Consider the following 24,683-nt stretch of genomic DNA (forward strand, 5'->3'; position numbering starts at 1 on the left):
TCTCTCCTCCCCTCTCCTCTCTCTTCCCCCTCCCCTCTCTCCCCCCCCTCCCCTCTCTCCCCCTCCCCTCTCTCCCCCTCTCTCTTCCCCCTCCCCTCCTCTCCCCTCTCTCTTCCCCCTCCCCTCCTCTCCCCTCCCCTCCCCTCTCCCCTCTCCTCTCCTCCCCTCTCCCCTCTCCTCTCTCTCCTCCCCCTCCCAGTTGTCCCGCCCACTTTCCCGCCCCCCAGTCTGTGGCTCCGCCCTCTGACCTCACTGTGCGCCTGCGCAGAGCGGCTGTGCCGGCGCTGGGATGATGAGGCTCCGCTCCTCGCTATTCGGTTGCTGCGGCCTCCTGGCGTTGCTGTTCGGGATGGCCGTCTTCCTGCGGGGGTTCTTTCCCGCTCCCTTGAAGTCATTCGGCTCTGCGAAAGCCAAGGCGTCGGAGATCCCCGGAGAGCCGGTACTAGGTCAGCGGGGATGCCGGGTGTAACAGGCCGGGCCGGGCGGGTCCCGGTTCCACATTCACCTCCCTCCCTCTCTGTCGGTCTGTGCTCCGGGTCGGGGTAGAAAGCACCTCGGCGGGAATCCGCCTTCACATTTACTCCGAGGGCCAAGGGCGAGAGTCTTCGGGCTCGGGGTGGCTCATTTCTTGTTAGTGACCTGCCAGTGCCCTACAGTGTTGCCAGTGCCATCTGTTCCCTGTCAGTGCCCTGCAGTGCCATCTGTGCTGCCATTGCTCTACAGTGCTGCTGATGCCCTGTCCTGATGCTTTATGGCCTCTTGTGTCCTGCCCGTGCCTAGCTGGTGCATACAGTGCTGCTGGTGCCCTGCCAGTGCCTTACAGTGTTGCCAATGCCCTGTCTGTGTTCTGCTACTGTTGTACAGTCCTGCAATTTTAATATTGCCCTGTTTTTCCATTGACCTAGGTAACGGCACCTGTAGTAGTAGAACTGACACAGAATGTGCTGCTTGGGTCCTACATCCCTTTGCAGCTCTTCACGCTTCATGATGGCTACCCTTTGTCAGGGGCATGAATCACCTGGGGCTGGACTGGGTGGTTGAGTCTGGTTCAGCATGCTTCGTACTTGAGGGGTTCAACGGGGATGTGGGAATCTTTGTCTTCAGATGATAGCACATTGATGTTAGGGGCTTGAGCTTTTAAGTAGGAAGACAAGTCCTATCTACTTGTGTTTCCCTAGATCCGGATGCAGTTTATGCATCACTTGTTCTGCTTGACTGATAACGTACATGTTCTTTTTCCCCGTGTTTGATTGGCAGCAGAAGAAAATAATTTGTACTTCTGTAGCTTCTTTCTGGTATGGCTGCAGGAATCGTTGGACCCCACTAGGAAGGCCGAGAGGGGGGTTTTGACGCTTGGGCAACTCACAACCTCCATACATTCCACCCAGGCATGTGCCATGGAGAGGTCACTCCATAGTCGCCTGACAGCGACCAAAACAACACGGAAGGCAGCAGTTACGGGATATAAGTCCAGCTCAATTGGCATAGAGATTGGGTGCCGCAGGTTGCCTTTGTCAGTGGGAGTGGTCTACGCATCTCACTGGACAGCTACTGCCTGCCTCAAACCGGGCAGCCCCCAGTCAGAAAGGTTCTGTCCCACCACAGTCCACCTACTTCTATGGGTGCTTGGAGCTCAGGGTCATTGCCCGACATGTGGACTGTAACACCTCACCAAACAGCACGACAAAAAAAAGGAAAGAAGGTACCAGCCCTTCGTTTTGCTAGCTGGAATGTCAGAACTATGTGTCCTGGCCTGTCGGAAACCTTACACAAATCAACTACTCTCGGAAGACCGCCATCATTAACAACGAGCTCAGTGGACTCAATGTGGACATTGCAGCACTTCAGGAGACACGCCTCCCTGTGAGCAGATCTCTAAGAGAGCAAGACTACACCTTCTACTGGCAGAGTAGGGACCCTGAAAAACCAGGACTGCATGGACTGGGCTTCGCCATCAGAAACCCTTTGCTTAGCATGATAGAGCCACCTTCAAATGACTCGGAACGCATACTGTCCATTTGACTGCTCACCACCTCTGGCTCAGTATGCCTACTCAGCATCTCTGCTCCCCACCTGAAATTAAAGACCAGTTCTTCGAGGAACTCCATAATATTATGAGTAGCATTCCTAATACCGAACATTTGTTCCTGCTGGGGGACTTTAACGCCAGGGTTGGGGCCGACCATGACTCATGGCCCTCCTGCCTTGGGCGCTATGGCATTGGAAGGATGAATGAGAATGGACAGAGACTGCTTGAGTTGTCTACCTATCATAACCTCTGCATCACCAACTCGTTCTTTCATACTAAATCCTGTCACCAGGTTTCATGGAGACACCCAAGATCACATTGTTGGCACCAGCTGGACTTCATCGTCATAAGGCGAGCTTCTATAAACAGTGTCCAAATCACACGCAGCTTCCACAGTGTGGACTCGACACCGACCACTCCCTGGTGTGCAGCAAAGTTAGACTCAAACCAAAGAAGCTACATCACTCCAAGCAGAAGGGCCACCCGCGCGTCAACACTAACAGAATCTCTTATTCACAGCTGTTACATAAGTTTCTAAATTCACTTGAAAAAGCCCTACAAAACACTCCTACAGGGGATGCAGAGACGAAGTGGGCCCACATCAGAGATGCCATCCATGACTCAGCAATGACCACCTTTGGTAAACATGAGAAGCAGAATGCAGACTGGTTTCAATCTCACTTTGAAAAGCTGGAACCTGTCATAGCCGCTAAGCGCACTGTACTGTTGAAATACAAGAAAGCCCCCAGCGAGCTAACATCCGTAGCACTTAAAGTAGCCAGAAGCGCTGCACAAAGAACAGCCAGGCGCTGTGCAAATGACTACTGGCAACACCTATGCAGTCGTATTCAGCTGGCCTCCGACACCGGAAACATCAGAGGAATGTATGCTGGCATTAAGAGAGCTTTTGGGCCAACCATCAAGAAAATTGTCCCCCTCAAATCTAAATCAGGGGAAACGATCACTGACCAACGCAAGCAAATCGACCACTGGGTGGACCACTACCTAGAACTGTACTCCAGGGAAAATGTTGTCACTTATACCTCCCTCAATGCAGCCCAGTCTCTACCAGTCATGGATGAGCGGGACGAACAGCCAACAAAAACGGAACTCAGTGATGCCATTGATTCTCTGGCCAGTGGAAAAGCCCATGGAAAGGATGAAATTACCCCTGAAATAATCAAGAGTGCCAAGCCTGCTATACTCTCAGCACTCCATGAACTGCTTTGCCTGTGCTGGGATGAGGGAGCAGTACCACAGGACATGCGCAATGCCAATATCATCACCCTCTATAAGAACAAGGGTGACCGCGGTGACTGCAACAACTACCGTGGAATCACCCTGCTCAGCATAGTGGGGAAAGTCTTTACTCGAGTCGTTTTAAACAGACTCCAGAAGCTGGATGAGCGTGTCTACCGTGAGGCACAGTGTGGCTTTCGAGCAGAGAGATCCACCGTTGACATACTGTTCTCCCTTCACCAGCTACAGGAGAAATGCATCGAACAACAGATGCCCCTTTACGTTGCTTTCATAGATCTCACCAAAGCCTTTGGCCTTGTCAGCAGACGTGGTCTCTTCAGACTACTAGAAAAGATCGGATGTCCACCAAAGCTACTAAGTATCATTACTTTATTCCAGGACAATATGCAAGGCACAATTCAGCATAGCGGTGCCTCATCAGACCCCTTTCCCATCCTGAGTGACGTGAAACAGGGCTGTGTTCTCACACCTACACTATTTGGGATCATCTTCTCCCTGCTGCTCTCACATGCGTTCAAGTCTTCAGAAGAAGGGATTTTCCTCCACACAAGATCAGATTGTTGTTCAACCACGCCCGTCTTAGAGCGAAGACCAAAATACGGAAAGTCCTCATCAAGGAACTCCTCTTTGCTGACGATGCTGCATTAAAATTCCACACAGAAGAGTGTCTGCAGAGACTCATCAACAGGTTTGCGGCTGCCTGCAACGAATTTGGCCTAACCATCAGCCTCAAGAAAACAAACATCATGGGACAGGATGTCAGAAATGCTCCATCCATCAATATCGGCGACCACGCTCTGGAAGTGGTTCAAGAATTCATCTACCTAGGCTCAACTATCACCAGCAACCTGTCTCTCGATGCAGAAATCAACAAGCGCATGGGAAAGGCGTCCGTTGCTATGTCCAGACTGGCCAAGAAGGTGTGGGAAAATGGCGCTCTAACACGGAACACAAAAGTCCGAGTGTTTCAGCCTTGTGTCCTCAGTACCTTGCTCTATGGCAGCGAGGCCTGGACAACATATGGCAGCCAAGAGCGACGTCTCAATTCATTCCACCGTCGCTGCCTCCGTAGAATCCTTGGCATCAGGTGGCAGGACCGTATCTCCAACGCAGAAGTCCTCGAGGCGGCCAACATCCCCAGCATATACACCCTACTGAGCCAGCGGCGCTTGAGATGGCTTGGCCATGTGAGCCACGTGGAAGATGGCAGGATCCCCCAAGGACACATTGTACAGCGAGCTCGTCACTGGTATCAGACCCACCGGCCGTCCATGTCTCCGCTTTAAAGACGTCTGCAAATGCGACATGAAGTCCCGTGACATTGATCACAAGTCGTGGGAGTCAGTTGCCAGTGATTGCCAGAGCTGGCAGACAGCCATAAAGGTGGGCTATAGAGTGGCGAGTTGAAGAGACTGAGCAGTTGGCAGGAAAAAAGACAGAAGCACAAGGAGAGAGCCAACTGTGTAACAGCCCCGACAACCAGTTTTATCTGCAGCACCTGTGGAAGCGTCTGTCATTCTAGAATTGGCCTTTATAGCCACTCCAGGTGCTGCTCCACAAACCACTGACCACCTCTGGGTGCTTACCCATTGTCTCTCAAGACAAGGAGGCCAAAGAAGAAGAAGAGCTTCTTTCTTAACCGCATTGTGTTCTAAAGTGTTTCACAGCCAATGAAAAATGTTTGAAGTCTAGGCGCTGATGTAAGGAGGGAGAAGTATTGATTTGCACCAGAGCTGAAGCATGCATTTGCTGATGGCAGTGAATGTTGGTAACACCTCTGAGTAGCGCAGTAAGCGCACTAGACATGGTGTAGCACTAATGGAATGTGAAGGCTAGTCATAGTTTTGGTGGTAATTTATACATATCGTCTTCCTGTTTTTATCCTATTGTTTATTGCAAAAATTCACACTGCCCTTACATTTCATTATGAGTCAACTGCTCAGTCTAAGTCTTGCTGGCTCAAAATTGGGAGGCTGAGCAAAGTGCTGCTCAGCTGTTTTAAAGTGCTCGAGGAGCATGATTACATTACAGGCAAGTCGCACTGACTGGCAGTTTAAGCAAGTGACAAGTGAATTGTGTAGATGTTCCAATGTATTGTTCAGTCTCTCTGTTCAAACTTTTGAACAAATGCAAATTGGCATGCATTTTGAACCAAAATCAGGGAGCTGCTCAACAGTTTAAAAGCCTGGAGAGTGTCGTTCAGCATTTTCAATCTTTTTATTTGATAAAATGCATTTGCAGCTTTTTTTTCCCTTTTTAAATCCTACATTGGATGTTGTTCTAAATTTTCAAGCCAGTTTGTAAATTCTTCAGCTTTGTAGTTGAAATTTAAATAGAGGCAAGACTGTGTTTTAGCAGACACCTTTGAGGGAATCCTTCGAAAACTGACTGGGCCTTAGGACTGGAGAAAAGAGAATGTAATGCCAGCCTGTAAAAAGGTGCAGTGATAACCCCACGCTATAGGCCAGTCAGCTTGACAAGACTGGTAGGGAAAGGACTGGATGACATCCTGAAGAAATGAATTCTGAACCACCTGGAGAAATACAGAAATATGATGAAACCAGTGTATCCACGTGGGATAGAGATAATGCGTGACAATTCTCTTGGAATTCTTTAAGATAATAGTATCAACGATTATAGTTTGAAGTAACCTCAGGCATATGTCTATTTGGACAACCTCATGCAGTAACTGAGCAGTGGCTTGAAAGGAACAATCGAGATTAGCAGCTGTTCTATTGTGCTGCTGATACCAAAGTACATGTGAACAATGCCAGGGAGATCCATTCATTTTTTAAATAAGTTAAAATGTGAATAAAGCATGTGTTCATTCTTTTGATTTAGGCCTTGCGTCAAACTGGACAAAGCAACCATCTCCATTGTTTGGAAAGGTTGTTATTATGTTGGTGGATGCTTTGAGAGAAGACTTTGTGTTTGGACCAAAAGGAAGACTGTTTATGCCATATACACGACATCTGGTTGAGAAAGGTTCCTCACACAGCTTTATCGCTAAAGCCTGGCCGCCAACAGTCACAATGCCCAGAATTAAGGTAAGACTTCTAAAGACTGCTTCATTGTAATTTGTTGAGAGATTTACCAGTAAGCTGGGACTTTTATATTCTATACCTCTTTGTCATAAAACATATTAACCATTAGTTTTCTTTATGGCCTTATCACTTGAGGTGCTACTTTAATGTCTTGTGAATCTCTGTGCTCTTCCACATCACTCAGCTTTCCCCAGTTGAAAGTATAATTCATACTTTTTTAAACCAAATTCACATTTACTGACTTTGAAAATTCTATTTGCCACTTTTTTTTCCATTTCACTATCTTATCAATATCTCCTTGCAGCCTCCTTTAGTCCATTATCAATGCACTATTATTTCCTCAAAGGCTCAGCTTTTACAAATTCATGCTGGCTGTCAAACCATGTTGCTTCAGCTGAGTATTAATTATGTTCTTTACTATCACCTTTGAAAGCTTACCCACTAGCAGTGCTTCGCTGACTGTCATACAATTAGCTGGTTTATCCTTCTCTCCGTTTTTGAACACAGTAGCAACCCTCTAGTCCTTTGGTACATCTTTGATATGCGAGATTCTGGTTAAAGCCTTTACTATTTCCATTTTAACTTGTCTCAGTATTATAAATTATATGCTACTGGGGCCTGATGCCTTTTTAATTCGTGTTCCACTTTTTTTTTTGAGTGCTACTTCCTTATCTAAAGTTCTCTAATTGCTCTGCTGGTTGGCCTTGTCTGCTTTTCTTTTTACTTTTGTGTGAAATATGTTTGAAAGTGCTTATTTAGTAGAGTCATAGAGTTATACAGCACAGAAACAGGCCCTTTGGCCCATCGTGTCTATGCCAGCCATCAAGCATCTATCTATTCTAATCCCATTTTCCAGTCTGTAGCCTTGTGTGCTATGCATTTCAAGTGCACACCTAAATACTTCTTAAATATTGTGAGGGTTCCTGCCTCTACCACCCCTTCAGGTAGTGTGTTCGAGATTCCAACCGCCCTTTGGGTGAAAAAATCTTTCCTTAAATCCCCTCTAAACCTCCTGCCCCTTCCCTTAAATCTATGCCCCCGGTTACTGAGCCGTCCGCTAAGGGAACAAGTTTCTTCCTATCTATCCTATCAATGCCCCTCATAATTTTGTATACCTCAATCAGGTTCCCCCTTCAGCCTTCTCTGCTCTAAGGAAAACAACCCTAGCTTATCCAGTGTCTCTTCATAGCTGAAATGCTCCAGCCCAGACAACATCCTGGTGAATCTCCTCTGCACCCTCTCCAGTGCAATCACATCCTTCCTATAGTGTGGCGACCAGAACTATACACAGTACTCCTGCTGTGGCCTAACTAGCACAGCTCCATCATAACCTCCCTGCTCTTATATTCTATGCCTTGGCTAACAAAGGCAAGTATCCCATATGTCTTCCTAACCACCTTATCGACCTATGCTGCTGTCTTCAGTGATCTGTGGACAAGTACACCTAGGTCCCTCTGTACATCTTAGTGTTCTACCATCCGTTGTATATTCCCTTGCCTTGTTAGTCCTCCCAAAATGCATCACTTCACACTTCTTAGGATTAAATTCCATTTGCCACTGCTCTGCCCATCTTACCATCCCATCTATATCATACTGTAATCTAAGGCTTTCCTCCTCGCTATTTACATCACCAATTTTCATGTCATCTGTGAACTTACTGATCATACCTCCTATATTCATGTCTAAATCATTAAAGTACACTACAAACAGCAAAGGTCCCAGCACCGATCCCTGCGATACACCACTGGTCACAGGCTTCCACTCGCAAAAACAACCCTCGACCATTGCCCTCTGTCTCCTGCCACTAAGCCAATTTTGGATCCAATTTGCCAAATTGCCCTGGATCCCATGGGCTCTTACCTTCTTAACCAATTCCCATGCGGGACCTTATCAAAAGCCTTACTGAAGTCCATATAGACTACATCAGCTGCCTTACCCTCATCTACACGTCTAGTTACCTTGAAAAATCCGATCAAGTTTGTTAAACGTGATCTCCCCCTGACAAAGCCATGCCGACTATCCTTGATTAATCCCTGCCTCTCCAAGTGGAGATTAATCCCTGCCTCTCTAAGTGGAGATTAATCCTGTCGCTCAGAATTTTTTCCAATAGTTTCCCTACCACTGATGTTAGACTCACTGGCCTGTAATTATCTGGTTTATCCCTGCTACCCTTCTTGAATAATGTTACCACATTCACCGTCCTCTAGTCCTCTGGCACCTCTCCTGTGGCCAGAGAGGATTTGAAAATTTGTGTCAGAGCCCCTGCTATCTCCTCCCTTGCCTCATATAACAGCCTGGGATATATCTCATCTGGGCCTGGGGGTTTATCTACTTTTAAGCCTGCTAAAACAGTTAATACTTCCTCCCTTTCAATGCTAATTTGTTCAACTATATCACAATCCCCCTCCCTGATCTCTACACCTACATCGTTCTTCTCCATAGTGAACACAGGTGAAAAGTAATAATTTAAAACCTCACCTATGTCCTCCGGCTCCACACACACATTGCCACTGGTCCCTAATGGGCCCTGCTTATCCTCTTGCCCTTAATATACTGATAAAACGCCTTGGGATTTTCCTTTATCTTGCCTGCCAGTGTTTTTTCATGTCCCCTCTTTGCTGTCCTAATTACTTTTTTAAGTACCCCCCTACACTTTCTGTACTCCTCTAGGGCCTCTGCTGTTTTCAGCGCTTTGAATCTGCCATAAGCCTCCTTTTTTTTCCTTATCCTATCCTCTATATCCCTTGACATCCAGGGTTCCCTGGACTTGTTGGTCCTACCCTTCACCTTTATGGGAACATGTTGGCCCTGAACTCTCACTCTTTCCTTTTTGAATGACTCCCACTGGTCTGATGTAGACTTTCCTACAAGTAGTTGCTCCCGGTCCACTTTGGCCAGATCCTGTTTTATCATATTGAAATCGGCCTTCCCTCAATTCAGTACTTTTATTTCCAGTCCCTCTTTGACTTTTTCCATAACTACTTTTAATCTGACAGAGTTATGGTCACTATCCCCGAAATGCTCCCCCACTGACACTTCTACCACTTGTCTGGCTTCATTCCCTAGGATTAGGTCCAGTACTGCCCCTTCTCTTGTAGGACTTTGTACGTACTGGCTCAAAAAACTCTCCTGGATGCACTTTAAGAATTCCGGCCCCTTTAAGCCTTTTGCACTATGACTATCCCGGTTGATATTGGGGAAGTTGAAATCCCCTACTATTATTACCCTATTATTTTTACACCTCTCTGAGATTTGCCTACATATCTGCTCCTCTATCTCTCCCTGACTGTTTGGAGGCCTGTAGTACACTCCCAGCCAAGTGATTGCCCCCTTTTGTTTTTAAGTTCCACCCATATGGCCTCATTTGAGGAACCTTCTAAGATATCATCTCTCCTTACTGCAGTAATTGACTCCTTGATCAACAATGCAATGCCACCTCCTCTTTTACACCCTCCTCTGTCACGCCTGAAGATTCTATACCCTGGAATATTGAACTGCCAGTCCTGCCCTTCCCTCAACCATGTCTCTGTGATAGCAATAATGTCATATTCCCATGTGTTAATCAACGCCCTCAAATCACCTGCCTTACTAGTAAGACTTTTTGCGTTAAAATAGATGGAATCCAACCTTCTATTATTCGCTTGTGCCTTAACAGGTCTATATTTGCTCTGTCTTCCAGACTGACTTAGTTTCTCTTCTATATTTGGCTGTGCATCACCCCCTACAGTAACTCCACTCTGTATCCCATCCCCCTGTTTAAACCAGTCCCCCCACCCCCCACAACAGCAGTAGCAAAACTCCCAGCAAGGATGTTGGTCCCGTTCCAGTTCATCTTGTACAGGTCCCATCTTCGCCAGGAACAGACCCAGTGATATAGGAAACTAAAGCACTCCCTCCTGCACCATCTCTTCAGCCACACATTCATCTGCTCTATCCTCCTATTCCTATATTCACTAGCACTTGGCACCGGGAGTAATCCAGAGATTACAACCTTTGAGGTCCTGCTTATTAATCTGCGACCTAGCTCCCTAAATTCTTGCTGCAGGACCTCATCCTTTTTACTTATGTCGTTCATAGCAATGTGTACCATGACCTCTAACTGTTCACCCTTCCCTTTCAGAATGTCCTGCAGCCGCTCCATGACATCCTTGACCCTAGCACCAGGGGAGGCAATATACCATCCTGGAGTCACGTTTGCGGCCACAGAAACGCCTATCTGTACCCCTTACGATAGAATCCTCTATCACTATAGCTCTCTCACTCTTTTTCCATCCCTTCTGTGCAGCTGAGCCACCTGTGTTGCCACATACTTGGCTCTTGCTGCATGCCCCCGAGAAGCTATCTCCCCCAACAGCATTCAAAGCAGAATATTTGTTAGAGAGGGAGATGGACCCGGGGACTCCTGCACTACCTGCCTAGTTCTTCTACTCTGCCTGGCGGTCACCTATTCCCTTTCTGCCTGAGCAGTCTTTACCTGCGGTGTGATCGCTTCCCTGTACTTGCTATCCACGATGATTTCAGCCTCGCGGATGCTCCACAGTATCACCAGCCACCACTCCAGAATTGAAACGCGGATTTCGAGTAGCTGCAGCTGGAGACACTTCCCTCTCATGTGTTCGCCCTGGACACTGGAAGTGTCCCTCACTTCCCACATTGCACAGGAGGAGCACTCCATGCTGCCGAGCTGTCCTACCATGACTCACCCTTAATTTACTCCCTTAAATTACCCAAAAATTAGATTATTTACCCTAGGGAACTTGATTCCCTAAAAATAAACACTACCTACTATATTAAAAAAACACTGTAGATTTTTCTCTTTGCTTTGGTTACTTACCCAGCTACTTCGAGTTATTCCCTAACAGCAGTTACTCACCAACCAATCACCTTGCAGCTTTCCTGTGATGTCACTGTTGACTTATTTTTTTCCCTCTTTTTACAAAACTCCGGCGCGCCTGCTCTCCTCTCCTGGAAGCTAAGAGTCTCGGCCGCGATCCTCGGCCCATATTTATTCGCTCCTCTCTCGGCATTCTCCCCGCAGGTCCACTCCTCTCTGCTCCCGGAAGGTAAGTGTCTAAGCCGCGATCTTCGGGCTCTATTTATCCCTCCTCTCTCGGCGTTATTCCCACAGATTAGCTCCTCTCCGCTCCCGGAAGGTAAGTGTCTGGGCCGCGATTCTCGGGCTGTATTTATCTGCTCCTCTCTCGGGGTTCTCCCCACAGGTCTGCTCCCGGAAGATAAGTGTCTAGGCCGCGGTCCTCGGGCTCTATTTATCTGCTTCTTTCTCGGCTTTCTCCCCGCAGGTCCGCTCCGCTCCCAGAAGGTAAGTATCTCTGCCATTCTTCCATCCTCCCTAATAAGACATCCTTTTTCATCCCTAATTGCCCCTACCCTTACTTTAACTATTCTTCGTTTTATGTAGGTTTATAAAATTTGTTATTGTTATATTGTTATTCCCTGGCAACAGTCTGAGATTAAGCCAGTCTGATCGCAACCTTGGTGTCACATTTGAGCCGAGAGAAGCTTCCGATCTCATATTCGTGCCTTCATTTAAGTCTGCCTATTTCCACCTCTGTAACATCGCCCGACTTTGCCCTGTCTCAGCGCATCTGCTGCTGAAACCCTCATTCATGCCTTTGTTACCTGTAGACATGACTATTCCAGTGCACTCCTGGCCAATCTCCCACATTCTACTCTCCGTAAACTTGAGGTCATCCAAAACTCTGCTGTCCGTGTTATAACTCACACCGTCCTGTTCCCCTATCACCCCTGTACTCGCTGACCTACATTGGCCCCCGGTCAAGCAACGTCTTGATTTTAAAATTCTTATCCATGACTTCAAAAAGAACGCGGAGAATGTGGAGAGACTTCACTTCAAAAAGAGCAGGGAGAGGCTTCACTTCATACAGAGCGGGGGGAGACTTCACTTCATACAGAGCGGAGAGAGGCTTCACTTCATACAGAGCGGGGGGAGGCTTCACTTCATACAGAGCGGGGGGAGGCTTCACTTCATACAGAGCGGAGAGAGGCTTCACTTCATACAGAGCGGGGGGAGACTTCACTTCATACAGAGCGGAGAGAGGCTTCACTTCATGCAGAGCGGGGGGAGGCTTCACTTCATACAGAGCGGGGAGAGGCTTCACTTCATACAGAGCGGGGAGAGGCTTCACTTCATACAGAGCGGGGGGAGACTTCACTTCATACAGAGCGGGGGGAGACTTCACTTCATACAGAGCGGGGGGAGACTTCACTTCATACAGAGCGGAGAGAGGCTTCACTTCATACAGAGCGGGGGGAGACTTCACTTCATACAGAGCGGAGAGAGGCTTCACTTCATACAGAGCGGGGGAGAGGCTTCACTTCATACTGAGCGGGGGAGAGGCTTCACTTCATACAGAGCGGGGGAGAGGCTTCACTTCATACAGAGCGGGGGGGAGCCTTCACTTCAGAAAGAGCGGGGGGGGAGGCTTCACTTCAGAAAGAGCGGGGGGAGGCTTCACTTCAGAAAGAGCATAATTAAGTAATTAATTGCAATACATTAAGGATGGCAGGACAGGGGATGTGTCACTGCTGCAGCATGTGGGAGCTCCTGGATGCCAGTGTGATCCAAGGCAAACACGCCTTTTTAAAAAATTCATTCATGGGATGTGGGTGTCGCTGACCAGGCTAATCTTTCTTGCCCATCCCTGATTGCCCTTGAGAAGGTGGTGGTGGTGAGCTGCCTTCTTGAACCGTTGCAGTTCATTTGGGGTAGGTACACCCACAGTGCTGTTAGGAGGGGAGGTCCAGGATTTTGACCCAGCGACAGTGAAGGAACGGCGATCTAGTTCCAAATCAGGATGGTGTGTGACTTGGAGGGGAACTTGCAGGTGGTGGTGTTCCCATGCCTTTGCTGCCCTTGTTCTTCTAGTTGGTAGAGGTCACGGGTTTGGAAGGTGCTGTCTAAGGAGCCTTGGTGCATTGCTGCCGTGCATCTTGTAGATGGTACATACTGCTGCCACTGTGTGTCGGTGGTGGAGGGAGTGAATGTTTGTTTGTAGATGGGGTGTCAATCAAGCGGGCTGCTTTGTCCTGGAGTTTGTCTGCAGTAAGTGCAGTTCGAAGAGCTTCAGCTCAGACTCATTGAACTGGAGGCCAAGCTGCAGATACTGTGACACACCAGGGAGGGGAAGGTTACTTGGACATTTTGTACCAAGAGGTGGTCACATCCTTAGGATACAGTCTTCTGATTAGGTCAGTGGTCAGGGACAGGAGTGTGTGGCTGCAGCTGAGGCAGGTAAGGAGACCCAGAGGGCAGGAGTGCAGGAGCCTCAGCCTTTGCAATTGTCCAACAGGTTTGAGGTTCTTTCAGCTTGTTTGGATGAGATTGGGGGCTGCAGGGTGGATGAGAAATCTGACCATGGCACCATGGTACAGGAAGCCATTCAAGTGCAGGGAGAAAAAAGGAATGTAGTGGTAGTAGGGGACAGAATAGTATAGCAAGGGAGGAAGATATTAATAAGGGAAATGATAAACAGACTGTGACAGTATAGTTAGGGGGATTGACACTTCTCTGCAGCAAAAGTACGGCGATGATCATGGGGGATTTTGACCTACATATAGACTGGAAAAAGCAGGTGGGCAGAGTTAGCCTAGATGAGGAGTGCATCAAGTGTTTTCTTGGATAATTTCTTGGAACAGTACGTTCTGGGGCCAACCAGAGAGCAGATTATACCAGACGGCTGTGTTGCCTGCCCAGTGCCAGAGCTCGGGACGTCTGCTCAGGGCTGGAGAGGAACTTGCAGTGGGAGAGGGAGGATCCAGTGGTCGTGCTCCATGCAGGTACCAACAACATAGGCAGGACAAGGAAAGAGGTTCTGCATAGTCAGTATGAGGAATTAGGCACTAAATTAAGAAGCAGAACGTCAAAGGTAATAATCTCTGAATTATTGTTGGATGTGGTTCTGTTGGGCCCGGTTGGTGCTTTTTTTGCAGACCCGAGCAGGCCTTTAATAGTGAGGGCTAGGGATCAAATTTGGGAAGATATGGCAAATAAAGGAGTAGAGACAAGTCAGGACAGGACGGTATTAATAAGGTAAATGATAGACTGTGACAGGAAGGGACAGAGCATACAAATCTAAGAGTAAATCAGCAGATAAGGCTAGAGGTTACAAAAAGAAAAGGGCAAAACTAAAGGCTCTGTATCTGAATGCACGTAGTATTCGAAACAAAACAGATGAATTGAGAGCGCAAATAGAAATAAATAAGTATGGTTTGATAGCCATTACAACTGCAGGATGACATGGATTGGGTCCTGAATGCTGAAGGGTACATGTCATTTAGGAAGGACAGGAGGCTAGGAAAAGGTGAAGGGTGGCTCTGTTAATTAATGATGGTATTAGCGCAATAGAGAGAGATGACCTAAGTTCAGGAGACCAGGATGTAAAAGCAGTTTGGGTAGAGATGAGAAATCATAAAGGCAAGAAGTCACTTGTGGGAGTGGCGTACAAGCCACCTAATGTTAACCACACTGCAGGATGGAGTATAAAGGAAGAAATAATGGCAACTTGTCAGAAAAGTACGGCGATGATCGCGGGGGATTTTGACCTACATATAGACTGGAAAAATCAGGTGGGCAGAGTTAGCCTAGATGAGGAGTACATAGAATGTTTTCTTGGATAATTTCTTGGAACAGTACGTTCTCGGGCCAACCAGAGAGCAGATTATACTAGGCCTGGTATTGTGCAATGAGATAGTATTAATTAATGACTTCGTAGTTAAGGCGCCCCTAGGTAGCAGCGATCATAAGATTGAATTTTACATTCAGTTTGAGGGGAGAAAAGTGGGTTCAAGACCTGTACTTTAAACTTAAGTAAGGGCAATTATGAGGGCATGAAAGCCGAGCTAGCTAAAGTAAACTGGCAAATTAGGTTAAGGGATAGATCAATAGCGATGCAGTGGCAGACACTTAAGGGGATATTTCAGACACAGAATTTATACATTTCGACAAGAAAGAAAAAATTTAAGGTGGGGACCCGCCATCTAAAACAATTAACTAAAACAGTTAAAGATAGTATCAAACTTAAAGAAAAAGCGTATAATTGCTCAAAGATGGGAAGAAGGTCAGAAGATTGGGCAGAATATAAAAAAACAACAAAGATTGACTAAAAAAATTGATAAGGAAGGTAAAATTAGAGTACGAGAGAAAGCTAGCTAGAAATATAAAGACAGATAGTAAGAGTTTCTATAGATATTTTAAAAAGAAGTTAACAAAGTGAACGCTGGTTTTATAGAACGCGAGTCTGGTGAATTAATAATGGATAATAAGGAGATGGCAGATGAATTGAACAGATACTTTGCATCTGTCTTCACTATTGAGGATGCAAGTAACATCCCAGAATTAGCTGTAAGTCAGGTAATGGAAGGGAGGGAGGAACTCAAGAAAATTACAATCACCAGGGAAATGGTACTGAACAAATTGTTGGAGCTGCGGGCTGACAAGTCCCCGGGTCCTGATGGACATCATCCTAGGGTGTTAAAAGAAGTGGCTAGTGAGATAGTTGCTGCGTTAGTTTTAATTTTCCAAATTCGGGGAAGGTTCTGCTAGACTGGAAAATAGTGAATGTAACTCCTTTATTCAAAAAGGGAGGGAGACAGAAAGCAGGAAACTACAGGCTAGTTAGCTTAACATCTGCCTTACAAAAAATGTTAGAAGCTATTATTAAAGACGTTATAGCAGGGCACTTAGAAAAATTGAAGGTCATATTTAACCAACTTATTGGAGTTCTTTGAGGGAGTTGTATGTGCTGTGGATGAAGGGGAACCGGTAGATGTACTTAGATTTCTAGAAGGAATTTGATAAGGTGCTACATCAAAGGTTATTGCAAAAAATAAAAGCTCATAGTGTAGTGGGTAACATACTGTCATGGGTAGAAGATTGAATAGCTGACAGGAAACAGAGTAGGCATAAATGGTTGGCAAGATGTAACGAGTAGTGTGCCACAGGGATCTGTGCTGGGGCCTCAACTTTTTACAATTTATATAAATGACTTAGATGAAGGGACCGAAGGTCGGGTTGCTAAGTTGGCTGCTGACACAAAGATAGGTAGGAAAATAAGTTAAGAGGACATAAGGAGTTTGCAAAGGGACATAGATAGGTTAAGTGAGTAGGCAATATCTAGCAGATGGTGTATAATGTGGGAAAATGTGAAGTTGTCCATTTTGGCAGGAAGAATAAAAAAGAAGCATATTATCTAAATGCTGAGAGATTGCAGAGCTGTCGATGCAGAGGGATCTGGGTGTCCTAGTGCATGAATCGCAAAAGATTAATTTGCAGGTACAGCAAGTAATTAGGAAAGCTAATCTAATGTTATCATTTATCGCGAAGGCAATTGAATACAAAAGTGGAGAGGTTATGCTTCAGTTATACAGGGTATTAGTGAGACCACATCTAGAGTACTATGTACAGTTCCTTATTTAAGGAAGGATGTAAATGCGTTGGAAGCAGTTCAGAGAAGGTTTACTAGACTGATGGAATGGGCGGGTTGTCTTATGAGGAAAGATTGGACAGGCTAGGCCTGTATCTGCTGGAGTTTAGAAGAGTAAGAGGCGACTTGGTTGAACCATATAAGATCCTGAGGGGTCTTTACAGGGTGGATGTGGAAAGGATGTTTCCCCTTGTGGGAGAATCTAGAACCAGGGTCACTGTTTAAAAGTAAGGGTTCGGCCATTTAAGACAGAAATGAGGAGAAATTTTTTCGCTGAGGGTCGTGAGTCTTTGGAACTCTCTTGCTCAAAAGGTGGTGGAAGCAGAGTCTTTGAACATGTTTCAGGCAGAGGTAGATAGATTCTTGATAAGCAAGTCGGTGAAAGGTTATCGGGGGTAGGTGGTAATGTGGCGTAATCAGTTCAGACACGAACTTATTGAATGGCGCAGCAGGCTCGAAGGACCGAGTGGCCTACTCCTGCTCCTAATTCGTATGTTCGTACGTATGTTTTCAAATACCTCCATGGCCTAGCCCCTCCATATCTGTAATCTCCTCCAACCCCACAACCCTGTAAGATACCTGCACTCCTCTAATTTGGTTTTATGTCCATCCCTGATTTTATTCACCATTGGGGGTCATGCTGTCGGCTGTCTAGGCTCCAAGCTCTGGAATACCCTCCCTACACCTCTCCATCTTGCTTCCCTCCTTTAAGACATTCCTTAAAACCTATCTTTTGACCCAGATTTTGGTCATCTGACCTAATAACTCCTTTTGTGGCTAGGTGTCATACTTTGTTCTATGTTTTATTAAATTAAAGGTGCTATATAAAAATAAGTTGTTTGTTACCAACCAGTCATCTTCTTATCCTCTCTAAGGCTAGTAATATTTGCTTCCTCTATATTTTCCATATTCAACTTCATTTCCATGTGTATTATTAGCTAAACATTTGTCAAATGTTAAGTGTGATTGTAACCTTAATTTTTCTATTTAGCCAAGGAACTTTTTGAATACTGAAGTTTTGTAAGAGATCCAGGGATCTTGCTATCATTTATACAATGCTGGCACACACCTAAACTGGCATGTAGCATGAAATGCAATGATTGCTACTACTTGTCCCAACATAGAAATCCTCCAGATTACAGCCTGATCCTACTTATGGAAGAGCAGCCTATAATGAATACTTAGAATATATGGTGGGAAATTTGTGTTCTGTTGAATGCCTCCTTTCTAGTTGTAAATACAGAGGTGGGGTTCCTTTGTATGTAAAGTCTTTTTAGAAAAAAATCTTGCTAAAGTTCCCTCATAAACCAATGATGGTTTGCTAAAAAAAAAACTTGTTTGTACATACATGATGATGCAGAACATAGAGCTAAATCTGCAATTCTGCAGATTGATTTGCTGCTTTTCATTGTATCACAGAGAACTGACATCTTTAGCATTGAAAAGGTCTATATGAAGGAGAGATAGATAACACGCTTTTGATGTAGTTTGATAAATGGCTGTTTCTCAAGATGCAGCATTAAAAAAGGCCTGGGAATAGATAGCCTGCCTGGCTTTTGGCTGGGAATAGTGGTGGGCTGCAGGAGAAACTGTTGCATGCTTGGAATGTGTTTGAATGGAGTTTCAAAGAATTGCTTTAGTTGTCAAAAGTAGTATTTATTTTTCACCTTTGATTATCTGAAATAGTAGGATTTGAACATCAGAATTGTATTTTAGTATATATTTATCGAAATGATGAAGATGTTCCAGTTTTTATGGTTGAACTGCATGGATGTGTTTAGGCAATGACGACTGGCAGAATTCCTGGATTTATTGATGTCATCATGAACCTAAATTCTCCTACCTTGCTAGAAGATAATCTGATCTGGCAGGCAAAAGCTGCTGGAAAAAGAACCTTATTCTATGGTGATGACACTTGGATTCGACTTTTTCCTGATCACTTTATGGAATATGATGGGACTACCTCTTTCTTTGTGTCTGATTATACTGAAGTAAGTACATTTTTGACACATTTTGTGCGTTACCAAATTTGATTGATTTTCATCTAACACTTAAGGAATTTGTAGCTTCTGCAGATATTTCAGATAACAAGACCCAAAGGTAACCCATTCAATTCATTGTGCAAAGTAATTAGTAATAGAACAAGGAAGCAAAAGACATTATGGATGTGTATTAAATAGTACAGTGGGCTAATCCAAAGAGATCTTTGGTTCTCGTGGAACAAATTCCTGTTGAAAGCTGTTGCTTTGTGACTGATTAACTGGAACCTTTAAAAGGAGCAGATTAGTAACACAGTAAGGAGCTCAAGGTTATAGAGAGATGAGCAATACTCAGGAGCGGTCAGGGAAAGGTGTTAGAGAGCTGTTCCACTTTCTCTTCCCAACCCCTTCAATTATTTTAAGCCTAGAGTAAAGATTAAATATTAGAACAAAGAACAAAGAAAATTACAGCACAGGAACAGGCCCTTCGGCCCTCCAAGCCTGCGCCGATCCAGATCCTCTATCTAAACATGTCGCCTATTTTCTTGGGGTCTGTATCTCTTTGCTTCCTGCCCATTCATGTATCAGTCCAGATACATCTTAAAAGACGCTATTGTGCCCGCGTCTACCACCTCCGCTGGCAACGCGTTCCAGGCACCCACCACCCTCTGCGTAAAGAACTTTCCACGCATATCCCCCCTAAACTTTTCCCCTCGCACTTTGAACTCGTGACCCCTAGTAATAGAATCCCCCACTCTGGGAAAAAGCTTCTTGCTATCCACCCTGTCTATACCTCTCATGATTTTGTACACCTCAATCAGGTCCCCCCTCAACCTCCGTCTTTCTAATGAAAATAATCCTAATCTGCTCAACCTCTCTTCATAGCTAGCGCCCTCCATACCAGGCAACATCCTGGTGAACCTCCTCTGCATCCTCTCCAAAGCATCTACATCCTTTTGGTAATGTGGCGACCAGAACTGCACGCAGTATTCCAAATGTGGCCGAACCAAAGTCTTATACAACTGTAACATGACCTGCCAACCCTTGTACTCAATACCCCGTCCGATGAAGGAAAGCATGCCGTATGCCTTCTTGACCACTCTATTGACCTGCGTTGCCACCTTCAGGGAACAATGGACCTGAACACCCAAATCTCTCTGTACATCAATTTTCCCCAGGACTTTTCCATTTACTGTATAATTCACTCTTGAATTGGATCTTCCAAAATGCATCACCTCGCATTTGCCCTGATTGAACTCCATCTGCCATTTCTCTGCCCAACTCTCCAATCTATTTATATTCTGCTGTATTCTCTGACAGTCCCCTTCACTATCTGCTACTCCACCAATCTTAGTGTCGTCTGCAAACTTGCTAATCAGACCACCTATACTTTCCTCCAAATCATTTATGTATATCACAAACAACAGTGGTCCCAGCACGGATCCCTGTGGAACACCACTGGTCACACGTCTCCATTTTGAGAAACTCCCTTCCACTGCTACTCTCTGTCTCCTGTTGCCCAGCCAGTTCTTTATCCATCTAGCTAGTACACCCTGGACCCCATGCGACTTCACTTTCTCCATCAGCCTACCATGGGGAACCTTATCAAACACCTTACTGAAGTCCATGTATATGACATCTACAGCCCTTCCCTCATCAATCAATTTTGTCACTTCCTCAAAGAATTCTATTAAGTTGGTAAGACATGACCTTCCCTGCACAAAACCATGTTGCCTATCACTGATAAGCCCATTTTCTTCCAAATGGGAATAGATCCTATCCCTCAGTATCTTCTCCAGCAGCTTCCCTACCACTGACGTCAGGCTCACCGGTCTATAATTACCTGGATTTGTCCTGCTACCCTTCTTAAACAAGGGGACAACATTAGCAATTCTCCAGTCCTCCGGGACCTCACCCGTGTTTAAGGATGCTGCAAAGATATCTGTTAAGGCCCCCCAGCTATTTCCTCTCTCGCTTCCTTCAGTAACCTGGGATAGATCCCATCCGGACCTGGGGACTTGTCCACCTTAATGCCTTTTAGAATACCCAACACTTCCTCCCTCCTTATGCCGACTTAACCTAGAGTAATCAAACATCTGTCCCTAACCTCAACATCCGTCATGTCCCTCTCCTCGGTGAATACCGATGCAAAGTACTCATTTAGAATCTCACCCATTTTCTCTGACTCCACGCATAACTTTCCTCCTTTGTCCTTGAGTGGGCCAATCCTTTCTCTAGTTACCCTCTTGCTCCTTATATATGAATAAAAGGCTTTGGGATTTTCCTTAACCCTGTTTGCTAAAGATATTTCATGACCCCTTTTCGCCCTCTTAATTCCTCGTTTCAGATTGGTGCTACATTCCCGATATTCTTTCAAAGCTTCGTCTTTCTTCAGCCGCCTAGACCTTATGTATGCTTCCTTTTTCCTCTTAGCTAGTCTCACAATTTCACCTGTCATCCATGGTTCCCTCATCTTGCCATTTCTATCCCTCATTTTCACAGGAACATGTCTCTCCTGCACGCTAATCAACCTCTCTTTAAAAGCCTCCCACATATCAAAAGTGGATTTACCTTCAAACAGCTGCTCCCAATCTACATTCCCCAGCTCCTGCCGAATTTTGGTATAGTTGGCCTTTCCCCAATTTAGCACTCTTCCTTTGGGACCACTCTCGTCTTTGTCCATGAGTATTCTAAAACTTACGGAATTGTGATCACTATTCCCAAAGTAGTCCCCTACTGAAACTTCAACCACCTGGCCGGGCTCATTCCCCAACACCAGGTCCAGTATGGCCCCTTCCCGAGTTGGACTATTTACATACTGCTCTAGAAAACCCTCCTGGATGCTCCTTACAAATTCTGCTCCATCTGGATCTCTAACACTAAGTGAATCCCAGTCAATGTTGGGAAAATTAAAATCTCCTATCACCGCCACCCTGTTGCTCCTACATCTTTCCATAATCTGTTTACATATTTGTACCTCTATCTCACGCTCGCTGTTGGGAGGCCTGTAGTACAGCCCCAACATTGTTACCGCACCCTTCCTATTTCTGAGTTCTGCCCATATTGCCTCACTGCTCGAGTCCTCCATAGTGTCCTCCTTCAGCACCGCTGTGATATCCTCTTTGACCAGTACTGCAACTCCTCCACCCCTTTTACCTCCCTCTCTATCCCGCCGGAAGCATCGATATCCTGGGATATTTAGTTGCCAATCATGCCCTTCCCTCAACCAAGTCTCAGTAATAGCAATAACATCATACTCCCAACTACTAATCCAGGCCCTAAGTTCATCTGCCTTACCTACTACACTTCTTGCATTAAAAAAAATGCACCTCAGACCACCAGTCCCTTTGCGTTCATCATCTGCTCCCTGTCTACTCTTTTCCTTAGTCACGCTGACTTCATTATCTAGTTCCTTACAGGCTTTAGTTACTACCTCCTTACTGTCCACTGACCTCCTCATTTGGTTCCCATCCCCCTGCCACATTAGTTTAAACCCTCCCCAACAGCGTTAGCAAAAGCACCCCCAAGGACATTAGGTTCCAGTCCGGCCCAGGTGTAGACCATCCAATTTGTAATAGTCCCACCTCTCCCAGAACCGGTCCCAATGCCCCAAAAATCTGAACCCCTCCCTCCTGCACCATCTCTCAAGCCACGCATTCATCCTGACTATTCTTTCATTTCTACTCTGACTATCACGTGGCACTGGTAGCAATCCTGAGATTACTACCTCTGAGGTCCTACTTTTTAACTTGGCTCCTAACTCCCTAAATTCTGCTTGTAGGACCTCATCCCGTTTTTTACCTATATCATTGGTGCCTATGTGCACAACGACAACTGTCTGTTCACCCTCCCCTTTCAGAATGTTCTGCAGCAGATCTGAGACATCCCTGACCCGTGCACCTGGGAGGCAACATACCATTCGGGAGTCTCGTTTTTGACCACAGAACCGCCTATCTACTCCCCTTACAATCGAATCCCCGATAACTATAGCCCTTCCACTCTTTTTCCCGCCCTTCTGAACAGCAGAGCCAGCCACGGTGCCATGAACCTGGCTACTGCTGCCTTCCCCTGGTGAGCCATCTCCCTCAACAGTATCCAAAACGGTATACCTGTTTTGGAGGGAGATGACCACAGGGGACACCTGCGCTGCCTTCCTGCTCTTTCTCTGCCTTTTGGTCACCCATTCCCTTTCACCCTCAGCAATCTTTATCTGCGGTGTGACCAATTCGCTAAACGTGCTATCCACGACCTCCTCAGCATCGCGGATGCTCCAAAGTGAGTCCATCCGCAGCTCCAGAGCCGTCATGCGGTCTAACAAGAGCTGCAGCTGGACACACTTCCAGCACGTGAAGGAGTCAGGGACATCAGCCGTGTCCCTGAGCTCCCACATTGAGCAGGAGGAGCATAACACGGGTCTGAGATCTCCTGCCATTTTCAATCTTAAGCTTAAGTTATTCTTAACTTAGATAAACGAAAAAGGAACGAAAAGTTTTCACCAATCACAGGAAAAAAAAATAGAAAAAGCCTTACCTTATCTGCACACCACCAAGTCCTTTTTTTTTGGTTAGAGGAGGAGGGCGGGTGGGAGACACTACAGGTGTAGTGTCTCGGGTTCAGCCGCTGCCCAAATATATAGGACTTACTTACCCAGCTGCCACCTCGCTCTCTCTGTCGCCGCTGCAAAAAGAAACCGCCAAAACAACAAGGTAAGTTTATATAAGTTGTAAACTCACTTACCCAGCTGCCACCTTGCTCTCCCTGTCGCTGCTGCAAAAAGAAACCGCCAAAACAACAAGGTGCATAAAAAAAATTGTAATAAACCAAAAACTAAGCTAAATTTTAAAATTTCAATTTCATTTTAGCTTTAAGTTTGCAATAAATTTATTTGCACAAAAGCATAACTTAAGGAAGAACCGAGAGCTTGACCAGAGTCTGAAATTGGGTCATGGAGTCATCCTATTTCTAACTGGTGCAGTTTCAAATCATGCCAAATTTATGTAGGTGATTTAATTATAGATGTGAATATTAGAACTTAATTTTAAAAAATTGACACAATATGACAACGTAACAGCAGGAAGTAAAGTTTTATATATAGGGAGCTTGCACAGATGTAAGATTTTTAATATATATATAGATGAATACGTATATCAATTGTATGGGTATATACTTCACTCTTAAGGGGGTATAGCTTGTTCATCCTTAGAGATCAGTTCTTCTAGAACAGAATATTTGTTTAATTTGTCAGTTTGGCTCAGTGTAGCATTCTCACCTTTGAATCAGTAAAATTGTGTTCAACATAGTCCCAGGATTTGAACGTATAACCTTAGCTGATACTCCAATGCAGTACTGAGTGTTGCATTGTCGGGTGTATCATCTTTCGGAAGAGATGTTCAGCCAAGGCCTCATCTGCAGTTCAAGTGGATGTAAAGAAATTCCGAGGTATATTTCAGGAAGAGTAGGGGAGTTCTTCCAGTGTCTTGGTCAACATTGATCCCTCAACAAACTCAACAGAAATAGTTTAACTGGTCATGCATCCCATTTCTATTTTTTTTTTTGAGAGATACTGCACTGAAACAGGCCCTTCAGCCCACCGAGTCTGTGCCGACCAACAACCACCCATTTATACTAACCCTACAATAATCCCATATTCCCTATCACCTACCTACACTAGGGGCAATTTACAATGGCCAATTTACCTATCACCTGCAAGTCTTTGGCTGTGGGAGGAAACCGGAGCACCCGGGGAAAACCCACGCAGATACAGGGAGAACTTGCAAACTCCACACAGGCAGTACCCAGAATCGAACCCGGGTTCCTGGAGCTGTGAGGCTGCGGTGCTAACCACTGCGCCACTGTGCCGCTGGATGTTATGCAAATTGGCTGCTACGTGTACGTAGATGCCAGGTGG

General features: G+C 45.7%; 1 protein-coding gene across 3 annotated transcripts in view; it reads left to right on the plus strand.

Annotated features, from left to right (window-relative positions):
- Positions 1-271: 271 nt before the first annotated feature.
- The window catches only part of pigg (phosphatidylinositol glycan anchor biosynthesis class G (EMM blood group)), a 49,770-nt gene continuing 25,358 nt past the window's right edge, over positions 272-24,683 (plus strand). For 2 of the 3 annotated variants that reach the window (XM_068044432.1, XM_068044451.1), the window contains exons 1-3: positions 272-446; positions 6,131-6,336; positions 18,578-18,787. In XM_068044432.1, the coding sequence (XP_067900533.1) occupies positions 290-446; positions 6,131-6,336; positions 18,578-18,787 (573 nt within the window). In that variant the 5' untranslated portion in view covers positions 272-289. The remainder of the gene's footprint in view (positions 447-6,130; positions 6,337-18,577; positions 18,788-24,683) is intronic. The other variant, XM_068044442.1, reaches the window with a different exon arrangement.

This window comes from Heterodontus francisci, chromosome 1, assembly GCF_036365525.1.
Source record: "Heterodontus francisci isolate sHetFra1 chromosome 1, sHetFra1.hap1, whole genome shotgun sequence".
NCBI lineage: Eukaryota > Metazoa > Chordata > Chondrichthyes > Heterodontiformes > Heterodontidae > Heterodontus > Heterodontus francisci.